At 42.3% G+C, this 12,663-nt stretch overlaps 1 protein-coding gene across 1 annotated transcript; it reads left to right on the top strand.

The window, feature by feature from the left end:
• Positions 1-2,344: 2,344 nt before the first annotated feature.
• kcnmb3 (potassium calcium-activated channel subfamily M regulatory beta subunit 3) lies at positions 2,345-11,946 on the top strand (the record flags this gene model as incomplete). Its single annotated transcript, XM_084187997.1, has 4 exons — positions 2,345-2,430; positions 6,062-6,265; positions 11,181-11,355; positions 11,557-11,946. 4 exons carry the CDS (start codon positions 2,345-2,347, stop codon positions 11,944-11,946), a joined length of 855 nt encoding a protein of 284 aa, XP_084044123.1.
• Positions 11,947-12,663: the final 717 nt, after the last annotated feature.

Genomic DNA, 12,663 nt, shown 5'->3' with positions numbered 1-12,663 from the left:
TTTGGGGGGGGTAAATACAGCCTTGATACAAATCATCTTGTCCTAGAGAGATTTACATGGTTATCCAAATGTCACACCAGGGTAAGCCTACACGAAACACAGCCCTAATTTAAGTGTTTCTAAAATCCCCTGTGGGGAAAATTAATGGTGGAAACAAGATTGGAACCATTTCCTTGTTTGACCGCTAGTTTTTATGGGTATTATGACTCATACTGTGGTACTCTATAGGTCAGACACTTTTTTTTTGTGGGGGGACTATCTGTTGTTCAATGTAGTGAATCTGTTATTCAATGCATTTGTATGGGCTAATAGCCCATTCCCCCCTTTTAGACAGGGTTTAGACTGTAATGGGTTAACAGTTTAAGGAACAAAGAGTAAGATGGGGAACTTTATGTTTTTGTCTTTTTTCAAACTGTGGAAAGAGGCATGTAGGCCTACTATAATGAACATACACATTATTCTCTCTTCTCTATAAATCAGTATATTCTGTTTTATCTTTGAAATTGTCTCAAGATACTGTATGTTTACTGTATAAAACCATCACTCACTTTAAGAAGCAGTATTGCTCACCCTGAAATGGAACACAACTAGTGACAAACATTTGAATCTTGTCATATTTTGCGGGAACATACCTGAGAGTCTTAGCTTTCAGGAATGGGGTCATATAGTAATAGCCCAAACCGTTCAAACGCTAGGTCACAGCAAGTAAAACTGGCTGAGAGGAAATCAAGGGGGTTTGGGGGATTTGTCCGCAATGTCGAGTCCATGGGTGATGAACAAATAACACACATGTAAAGCTCTGATTTAAAAAAAGTTAATCAATCAGAAGTCAAAGTTAAAAATGTTCCATTCAGTAGTGGTTCATTTTCTCTTCAGGTAATATTGAGTAACCTCAATCGGGGAAATGTGAGCTGGGTTCCACAATTTTAATCAATAATATGTACAAATCTATATTTTGTAAGTATTACCTCTGTCTTGCTCTGTTAGTAATGTTCAATTTTACTTACTTAATTCTCTCTTCTCTTTAAAGCAGCATATTCTGCCTCGGTTGTCTCAAAAATAACCACCCTACCAGGAAATCACTATAATCAGGAAGCAGAGCTCACAGTCTTTAAAGTTGTCTTGTCATGAGATTTAGGGTGTTTTCACACTTGGTCCTTTTCAGCCAATTTCTGTGAACGTTATTAAGAGTATTGCACTTTTTCTTGATTTCTCATTGTCAGTCCATAAATACATATGAAATAAGTCACTGGTGAGTTGTTTTGTTTTCCATGGGTGATACAGTAGATCATATCAATATACATGGAGTATACAAAACATTAAGAACACTTGCTCTTTCCATGACATGGACTGACCAGGTGAATCCAGGTGAAAGCTATGATCCCTTATTGATGTTAAATCCACTTCAATCAGTGTAGATGAAGGGGTGGAGACTGGTTAAAGAAGGGGTTTTAAGCCTTGAGACAATTAAGACATGGATTGTGTAATGTGTGCCATTCAGAGGATGAATGGGCAAGACACATGATTTAAGTGCCTTTGAACGGGGTGTGGTAGTAGGTGCCAGGCGCACTGATTTGTGTCAAGAACTGCAACGCTACTGGGTTTTTCAGAGTCCATGCCCCGACGAATTGACATATTGAGGCTGTTCTGAAGGCAGAAGGGGGAGGTGCAACTCAATATTAGGAAGGTGTTCCTAATGTTTGGTCTACTCAGTGTACATATTTAGATTGTCATTGGATCAGTTTGGCTGTTACAAATACATTAGCACCAGCTACATGCAGTAATACTGAACTAAATGAGTGTATACCTCTTTCCATTACATGAGCTTATCATGGACAACAAGGTGTGGTGCTGCTAGCTGGTGTCCAATGGGAGATAATTAGCATCTTACCTGGCTGTGGCCGTTTCTATAGAAACACCTGGGAGCAGGTGGAGAGGAGAGGCTCACCTTCCAGCCTTGGCGAATGGCAAACACAGGGAATTCTCTCCAGTATATCTCTGTCAGTACATAGGGACATCATCATACAGTGATCATGCTGCTTCATTAAAGAGTAGAGCTAAGGAGAAAATAGGAGAATGCACTGTAGGACCGTTGGAAAAGTTACTACAGTGTTTCTCAACCTTTTATAGTGCCAAGGACCGGCAAGCTAGATTGTTTCCTCCTTTAGAGAAAACTTACATTTAAACTAGCACAAAAAAAATGACAAAATCAGCATCAGCTAGCTGAACATCTCAGGGACTGCTAAGCATCATCCCAGGGACCAGAGCTGGTACTTGGGCCGGAGGTTGACAAACACTGGGCTACCAGACTACAGGAAGTTGTTGGTGTGTTTGAAAAGCAGGAATGTTGTTGAACACAGCCTCACCTCGGAAGTCTTTTAGCGTCCCCATTAACATCAACCTGCAGGGTGCACGGAGGCGACAGACACGGTGAGACACAGGGGTTACCTAGCCTGATCCCAGATCTGTTGGTGCTGTCTTGCCAATGACCCTAGGAGTTGGCAAGACAGCACAAACAGGTCTTTAAGTAATCCCTAACCTGGTCCCAGACAGTCTGGGACCAGGTTAGGGATTACCTAAATAAATAATGTTTTTGAATTCAATTGAAGATACAATGGGTGGGGAATAGTGAAACTGGAAGGTGGGTGAGCGAAACTGTACATCAAAGCCCCCTTTCTGTCTGGCATATATATATATGTGTGTGTCTATGTGTATGTATGTTCTGTATAGACAGTATGGACAGTATATGAATAGAATAGTATATGTACAGCATTAGTTATATAGGATGAGCCATGACTAGAATACAGTATATACATATAAAGTGATCAGTGTTCAATGTCTCTATATACTGTACATGAGACAGCAGTCTCTAAAGTGCAGTGCAGAGTACCAGGCGGTGGCCGGCTAGTGAGAGTGTCTAAGGTGCCGGGCAGAGTACCAGGCGGTGGCCGGCTAGTGACAGTGTCTAACGTGTCGGGCAGAGTACCAGGCGGTGGCCGGCTAGTGACAGTGTCTAAGGTGCCGGGCAGAGTACCAGGCGGTGGCCGGCTAGTGACAGTGTCTAAGGTGTCGGGCAGAGTACCAGGCGGTGGCCGGCTAGTGACAGTGTCTAAGGTGCCGGGCAGAGTACAAGGCGGTGGCCGGCTAGTGACAGTGTCTAAGGTGCCGGGCAGAGTACCAGGCGGTGGCCGGCTAGTGACAGTGTCTAAGGTGCCGGGCAGAGTACCAGGCGGTGGCCGGCTAGTGACAGTGTCTAAGGTGCCGGGCAGAGTACCAGGCGGTGACCGGCTAGTGACAGTGTCTAAGGTGTCGGGCAGAGTACCAGGCGGTGGCCGGCTAGTGATGTTTGTTCAACAGTCTGAAGGCCTGGAGATAGAATCTGTTTTTCAGTCTCTCTGTCCCGGCTCTGATACACCTGTACCATCTCCGCCTTCTAAGTGGTAGCAGGGTGAACAGCCCGTGGCTCGGGTGCTGTCCTATGACACCGGGTGCTGTAGATGTCCTGGAGGGAAGGCAGTGTGCCCCCAGTGATGCATTGGGCTGACCACACCACTAGGACTCTGGCGGTCATTACATTTTGTCAGCTGGTAACTGTCGGTCTCACAGTAATTGACTGTTAACACAACCATAAACACGTTTAGCATCTCCGGGCTTCCACGCATAGCCTACAAGCCACTGATGCAGACCTTTGGAATCCCTAGGCTACATTTTAAAAAGTATAATACATCTATTGAATATAGCCTACACCAGTGGTCACCAACTGGTCAATCACGATCAACTGGTCGATCTCCAAAGCATTCCTAGTCGATCGCCAAACATTTCTGTAAAAAACCCAACGATAAGCCTTGCGTTCAAAAAGCCTCGCTGTTGGCGGTAGGTGCACCCGATTCCACTGCCCTGCGAGCCGGGTAGGCAACGTGTTCCCATTTTGAACCATTTCATATGTCTGAAGGTACAAACTCTGCCTTTCTGGGGGGAGCAAATCAAGTGCACTATAGGCCTACCACTGGCCAATCGGATGACTCAGATGACTGTATCTGCAGTAACATAGCAGGCGTAAAATAAAGCTTCAGCAAAGTTGAGACTGTGAGATTTCAAAACTTTTAAAACCATGACTAGAGAGAGACTGTCAACGAATACAGGAAAGAGCTTTTTATATGAGTGAGTTCATGTTTAAATTTTTCAACGGTCACGAGGAATTTGACTGCGGTTATGACTACGCACCACCCTCTGGAGAGCCATGCGGTTGCTGGCGGTGCAATTGCCATACCAGGCGGTGATGCAGACTGACAGAATGCTCTCGATGGTGCATCTGTAGAAGTTTGTTAGGGTCTTAGGGGCCATGTTGAATTTCTTTAGCCTCCTGAGGTTGAAGAGGTGCTGTTGCATCTTCTTCACCATGGTGTCGGTGTGGTGAGACCATTTCAGGTCCTTGGTGATGCGCACGCCAAGGAACTTGAAGCTTTTGACCCTCTCCATTGCGGCTCCGTCGATGTGGATGGGGGCTTGCTCTCTCTGCTGTCTCCTGTAGTCCATGATCAGCTCCTTCGTTTTGTTGAGGGAGAGGTTGTCTTGTCACTGTTAGTGATCAGGCCTACCACTGTTGTGTCATCAGCAAACTTGATGATAGAGTTGCAGTCGTGCATAGTCACACAGTCATGGGTGAACAGGGAGTACAGGAGGGTTGCACATGGAGGGGTTCAGTCCCAGGGCCCTGAGCTTAATAATGAGCTTGGGGCGCACTATGGTGTTGAAAGCTCTAGTCGATGAACAGCATCCTCACATAAGTATTCCTCTTGTCCAGGTGGGATAAGGCGATGTACAGTGCAGTGGCTATTGCATCATCCATGGATCTGTTGGGGCAGTATGCGAATTGTAGTGGATAGAGGGTGTCAGGTAAGGTGGAGGTGATATGTTCCTTGATTAGCCTCTCAAAGCACTTCATGGTGACCGAAGTGAGTGCTACAGGGCATAGTCATTTAGCTCAGTTACCTTTGCTTGGGTATCGGAACAATGGTGGACAGCTTGAAGCAAGTGGGGACGACAGACTGGGATAGGGAGAGATTGCGCATGAGGACGCAGATTGGGATGCGGGCGAAGAAGGTGTTCAGCTTATCTGTGAGTGAGGCATCAGTGTCTATGAAGCGGCTGGTTTTCCCTTTACAGTGCCTTGCAAAAGTATTCATCCCCCTTGGCGTTTTTCCTATTTTGTTGCATTACAACCTGTATTTTTTTTTTTGTTGATTTCATGTAATGGACATACACAAAATAGTCCAAATTGGTGAAGTGAAATGAAAAAAAAAACTTGTTTCAAATAATTCTAAAAAATAAATAACGGAAAAGTGCTGTGTGCATATGTATTCACCCCCTTTGCTATGAAGCCCCTAAATAAGATCTGGTGTAACCAATTACCTTCAGAAGTCACATAATTAGTTAAATAAAGTCCACCTGTGTGCAATCTAAGTCTCACATGATCTGTCACATGATCTCAGTATATATACACCTGTTCTGAAAGGCCCCAGAGTCTGCAACACCACTAAGCAAGGGGCACCACCAAGCAAGCGGCACCATGAAGACCAAGGAGCTCTCCAAACAGGTCAGGGACAAAGTTGTGGAGAAGTACAGATCAGGGTTGGTTTATAAGAAAATATCAGAAACTTTGAACATCCCACGGAGCACCATTAAATCCATTATTAAAAAATAGAAAGAATATGGCACCACAACAAACCTGCCAAGAGAGGGCCGCCCACCAAAACTCACGGACGCAAGGAGGGCATTTATCAGAGAGGCAACAAAGAGACCAAAGATAACCCTGAAGGAGCTGCAAAGCTCCACAGCGGAGATTGGAGTATCTGTCCATAGGACCACTTTAAGCCGTACACAACATGAGATCTTGTTGACATACTAAGTCGTTCGAATGAGATAATTTCAAGAGTCTACTTTAAAAAATATTGCTTTGGCCTTCAGGGCATCCATATATGTGTGTTAATTTATGAGTGTGTGTGTGTTCATTTGTGTGTGCATTCATTCATGTGCGTGTATGTGTGTGCCTATGACAAAGGGAGATCTTCCACCCGTCGGCGGCGAGGGAGCAGGTGTGGCGGCTGGGAGATTACGGGTGCGGAGGGGAAAGGGCCAAGGCCCAGGTGACAGCCTCCAGTGTGGGGGAGGACAGAGCCATGCTCCTGGGCTTCACTATGATGGCCTTCTCTGTACTCATGTACTTTCTGGTTGGGATCACTCTGGTCAAACCCCACCTAAACAGGTAAGGAAGGCCTCTGTCAATAAGACGTTTATATAAGGAGCAAAATCGCTATCTGGTGAGTGGACACAGAGAGCTGGTGGTTTTGAACACTTACAATGAGTTCTAGTTCTAAGAATCAATCATATGATTCTAAGAATCAAAATAATCTGGGCTGAATGTCATTCGTAGGAGATGACTGTACTGTATTGCCCGGTGGAATTATGCATTGCATCCTTATGATCATCTAAGTGAAGAATTTGAGTTATTGAGTATGCATTGCATAATGCAAGATAGCAAATAACGCAATAATGTAAGATAACTTCAGTAACACTTCACTGCAGGTGTCCTTATGCATGCATTCATAATGCCTTTATAACAGCTATAGAAAGCATAACATTTGTCATAAGCTATCATAAATTGTCGTAACTAGTTATGAGAAACCCCACATTATGTTATAAAACTAGTTATAATTGGTGTTATAGATGACTGTTCATACTGTTGTCATATGCTCTAAGGGCAACTTTTAAAAACAACTGCTATTACATAGTCTGCATGACAACTTATGTCATATGTTATTACATGCTACATAAGAGTCTACATACAAGATGTTATAACAAGGTCATATTTCATTTACCAACCTCTGTGTTATATTTTACATTGAATGGAATGATGGGCGTCATAACCATGTCATATACCCTTATAGAGTGTGCACAGACACTTTAAGTAAAGTGACATTCATTTCAGGTAATATAAAACAGTGATGAATGTGTTTATACCACAGGATGAGTTGAGAGTATCACAAAACTTAACCATTTAAAGGATCTCCAAGAAACATGGGGTACAGATGTACTTATGATTTGTATTTATTTTGACAACGAGACAACCACCAGTATGACAACAGTATGAACAGTCATCTATGACACCAATTATAGCTAGTTTTATAACATCATGTGCATTCCTCATAACTAATTATGACAACTTATGACAGCTTATGACAAATGTTATGTGTTATATAGCTGTTGTAAAGGCGTTATGAATGCATGCATAAGGATACCTACAGTGTTACCATAACAGGAAAAAGTACTCAATAGTCATACTTGAGTAAAAGTAAAGATACCTTAACAGAAAATGACTCAAGTAAAAGTGAAAGTCACCCAGTAAAATACTACTTGAGTAAAAATCTAAAAGTATTTGGTTTTAAATATACTTAAGTATCAAAAGTAAAAGTATAAATCATTTCAAATTCCATATATTAAGCAAACCAGATAGCACAATTTTTTGTTTTTAAAATGTATGGATAGCTAGGGGCAAACTCCAACACTCAGACGCCATTTACAAAATACGTTTGTGTTTAGTGGGTCCACCAGATCAGAGGCAGTAGGAATAACTAGGTATGTTCTCTTGATAAGTGTGTGAATTGGACCATTTTCTTGTCCTGCTAATCATTCGAAATTTAAGTAAAAAGTACAGTGAGGGAAAAAAGTATTTGATCCCCTGCTGATTTTGTACATTTGCCCACTGACAAAGAAATGATCAGTCAGATAAAACGCATGTCAAAAATTTTATAAATTGATTTGCATTTTAATGAGGGAAATAAGTATTTGACCCCTCTGCAAAACATGACTTAGTACTTGGTGGCAAAACCCTTGTTGGCAATCACAGAGATCAGACGTTTCTTGTAGTTGGCCACCAGGTTTGCACACATCTCAGGAGGGATTTTGTCCCACTCCTCTTTGCAGATCTTCTCCAAGTCATTAAGGTTTCGAGGCTGACGTTTGGCAACTTGAACCTTCAGCTCCCTCCACAGATTTTCTATGGGATTAAGGTCTGGAGACTGGCTAGGCCACTCCAGGACCTTAATGTGCTTCTTCTTGAGCCACTCCTTTGTTGCCTTGGCCATGTGTTTTGGGTCATTGTCATGCTGGAATACCCATCCACGACTCATTTTCAATGCCCTGGCTGAGGGAAGGAGGTTCTCACCCAAGATTTGACGGTACATGGCCCTGTCCATCGTCCCTTTGATGCGGTGAAGTTGTCCTGTTCCCTTAGCATAAAAACATCCCCAAAGCATAATGTTTACACCTCCATGTTTGACGGTGGGGATGGTGTTCTTGGGGTCATAGGCAGCTTCCTCCTCCTCCAAACACGGCGAGTTGAGTTGATGCCAAAGAGCTCGATTTTGGTCTCATCTGACCATAACACTTTCACCCAGTTCTCCTCTGAATCATTCAGATGTTTATTGGCAAACTTCAGATGGGCATGTACAGTGGGGGAAAAAAGTATTTAGTCAGCCACCAATTGTGCAAGTTCTCCCACTTAAAAAGATGAGAGAGGCCTGTAATTTTCATCATAGGTACACGTCAACTATGACAGACAAAATGAGGAAAAATCACATTGTAGGATTTTTAATGAATTTATTTGCAAATTATGGTGGAAAATAAGTATTTGGTCAATAACAAAAGTTTCTCAATACTTTGTTGTATACCCTTTGGTGGCAATGACACAGGTCAAACGTTTCCTGTAAGTCTTCACAAGGTTTTCACACACTGTTGCTGGTATTTTGGCCCATTCCTCCATGCAGATCTCCTCTAGAGCAGTGATGTTTTGGGGCTGTCGCTGGGCAACACGGACTTTCAACTCCCTCCAAAGATTTTCTATGGGGTTGAGATCTGGAGACTGGCTAGGCCACTCCAGGACCTTGAAATGCTTCTTACGAAGCCACTCCTTCGTTGCCCGGGCGGTGTGTTTGGGATCATTGTCATGCTGAAAGACCCAGCCACGTTTCATCTTCAATGCCCTTGCTGATGGAAGGAGGTTTTCACTCAAAATCTCACGATACATGGCCCCATTCATTCTTTCCTTTACACGGATCAGTCGTCCTGGTCCCTTTGCAGAAAAACAGCCCCAAAGCATGATGTTTCCACCCCCATGCTTCACAGTAGGTATGGTGTTCTTTGGATGCAACTCAGCATTATTTGTCCTCCAAACACGACGAGATGAGTTTTTACCACAAAGTTCTATTTTGGTTTCATCTGACCATATGACATTCTCCCAATCCTCTTCTGGATCATCCAAATGCACTCTAACAAACTTCAGACGGGCCTGGACATGTACTGGCTTAAGCAGGGGGACACGTCTGGCACTGCAGGATTTGAGTCCCTGGCGGCGTAGTGTGTTACTGATGGTAGGCTTTGTTACTTTGGTCCCAGCTCTCTGCAGGTCATTCACTAGGTCCCCCCGTGTGGTTCTGGGATTTTTGCTCACCGTTCTTGTGATCATTTTGACCCCACGGGGTGAGATCTTGCGTGGAGCCCCAGATCGAGGGAGATTTTTAGTGGTCTTTTATGTCTTCCATTTCCTAATAATTGCTCCCACAGTTGATTTCTTCAAACCAAGCTGCTTACCTATTGCAGATTCAGTCTTCCCAGCCTGGTGCAGGTCTACAATTTTGTTTCTGGTGTCCTTTGACAGCTCTTTGGTCTTGGCCATAGTGGAGTTTGGAGTGTGACTGTTTGAGGTTGTGGACAGGTGTCTTTTATACTGATAACAAGTTCAAACAGGTGCCATTAATACAGGTAACGAGCGGAGGACAGAGGAGCCTCTTAAAGAAGAAGTTACAGGTCTGTGAGAGCCAGAAATCTTGCTTGTTTGTAGGTGACCAAATACTTATTTTCCACCATAATTTGCAAATAAATTCATTAAAAATCCTACAATGTAATGTGTTACCAATTGTTTTATTGGTGACTATGGTCCCAGCTGCCTTGAGATCATTGACAAGATCCTCCCGTGTAGTTCTGGGCTGATTCCTCACCGTTCTCATGATCATTGCAACTCCACGAGGTGAGATCTTGCATGGAGCCCCAGGCCGAGGGAGATTGACAGTACTTTTGTGTTTCTTCCATTTGCGAATAATCCCACCAACTGTTGTCACCTTCTCACTAAGCTGCTTGGCAATGGTCTTGTAGCCCATTCCAGCCTTGTGTAGGTCTACAATCTTGTCCCTGACATCCTTGGAGAGCTCTTTGGTTTTGGCCATGGTGGAGAGTTTGGAATCTGATTGATTGATTGCTTCTGTGGGCAGGTGTCTTTATACATTTACATTTACATTTACATTTACGTCATTTAGCAGACGCTCTTATCCAGAGCGACTTACAAATTGGTGCATTCACCTTATGATAGCCAGTGGGACAACCACTTTACCAAATATTAAAAATTTAAAAAAAAAATTAAATGTTTTTTTGTTATCTTTTTTATAGTTCTTCATTTTTTTAATGTTTTATTTTATTTTTTAGAGTATGTTTTTAATTTTCATTTGTTTTATATATATATTGTTGTTGTTTTTTTATTTTTTTATTTTATTTTTTATATGTGTATTTTTTTATTATTATTATTATAATTATAATTATAATTATTACATTATTTTTTTTAATGTATTTTTTAGTTTTTGTTTATACAGGTAACAAACTGAGATTAGGAGCATTCCCTTTAAGAGTGTGCTCCTAATCTCAGCTCGTTACCTGTATAAAAGACACCTGGGAGCCAGAAATCTTTCTGATTGAGAGGGGGTCAAATACTTATTTCCCTCATTAAAATGCAAATCAATTTATAACATTTTTGACATGTGTTTTTCTGGATTTTTTTTGGTGTTATTCTGTCTCTCACTGTTCAAATAAACCTACCATTAAAATTATAGACTGATAATTTCTTTGTCAGTGGGCAAACGTACAAAATCAGCAGGGGATCAAATATTCTTTTCCCCTCACTGTACATAATTTTCTATCGGAATGTAGTGACGTAAAAGTAAAAGTTGTAAAAAATATAAATAGTAAAGTAAAGAACTCATAAAAAACTACTTAAGTAGTACTTTCAAGTATTTTTACTTAAGTACTTTACACAACTGCTTCTCATCAACTCCTATTCATGCTGGTGGTTTCAGTGACTGGCATGAGGAGGCCAGCTGCTTGCTGGTCCAGGTTGATGTTCTGGATGAGTGGGCCGACTGCAGAGGGGTCAGCACTGCCCCATGCCTGAAGGTTCTGGTCAACCTCAGTACCTCTGGACAGAAGGCTCGCCTACACTATGATGAAGAGTCTGTACTCCTCAACCCTGAGGTAGAATAAAGGCCACCAGTGACTGAATGTCGCTCATTTTAGTAATTTGCTTCACAGTCATTTAGGAGAAGCTTCCATCCGGAGTGACTGGTGTCTAGCGAACTAGTTTATGTGCATTAGTCATGCGTGCAAGTTATGATATATATCAGACTCAGATAATATTAACAAAATATGTATACTATTTTCCCCTTATCATTGCAGTGTTTCTACATACCCAAATGTCAAGTAGACAGGAAAGTCCTTGTGGACGAAGTGCAGAAAATCCTAAACACTTTGGAGGAGATACAAGGCAGTGCGTTGCGTTGTCTGTCCGACCCCAGAAAATATCCAAAGGACACCATTTTGAAGAGGAAGTACACGTTAGACCTAGTCCTGTGGTCTCTGCTGTGGCCCAGCTTGATGCTGGGCGTGGGAGCTCTACTGGTTGGCCTGGTGAAGCTCAACCAGAGACTGGGACACCTCTGTACGGAGCTGGGTAATGAGGTAGCAGAGGGTAGGCTGACAACGATGACGAATACCCAGGGCAAACTCTATCAGCTCCTTAGGTGGTCTGGACAGAACTCGCCTATGCAGGAGGACTCAGTGAAGTGAAACCATGTGTTTGATACCATTCCACTCCAGCCATTACCACTAGCCTGTTCTCCCCAATTAAGGTGCCACCAACCTTCTGTGCTGAATAAGCTGACTTGAAGGGACCTTTTACCTGGTCAGGTACTCTCATCCACTAGCCACATTTCTCTGTTGATATATGGGGTAGCTATTAGCCTGGGGACGAGGTTAGATATTACTGACAATTAATGTATCAAATGCTAAACGTTTTTTTATATTCTCCTTTTTAATTATCATGGCATGATGAGGCAAGAAATTGATCATTAGAAATATATTGGTTCTCAAAATATCTGAGACGGGGATACAGAGAAATGTTTTTATTTTTATTTAAACAGTACAATGAGTGAATGAATACAGGGTTCTTTCCAGACATGGTAAAATGAATGAGTATGAAAGAGTAATGAGTGCATACTACAGGTCAAACGATATTTACAAAGATGAATAGCTAGATAAACAAGAATATCAGCTTTAAAAACATGCAGGATAGCTTTTCATCATTGTGCTTTTACACTGTACTCAGAGCCAGAGCAGCAGACCTTCAGTGAAACTCCACTAGATACATTTTCCTCCTTACTAAGCTCTTATGGTCCTTCATTCATTTGTCACAAGTTTCTCATTCATTTCATTTCAACAACTACAAGCCGTCTACTGGGGTGTAAAAGGATGTATTATGCATAAGTTCACTGTTTTTGGGAGGGT

Source organism: Coregonus lavaretus (genome assembly GCF_964263955.1).
Source record: "Coregonus lavaretus genome assembly, chromosome: 23".
In the NCBI taxonomy this organism is placed as follows: Eukaryota; Metazoa; Chordata; class Actinopteri; order Salmoniformes; family Salmonidae; genus Coregonus; species Coregonus lavaretus.
Note: the sequence above shows the minus strand (reverse complement) of the source record. Positions and strands in the feature narration are given on the sequence as shown.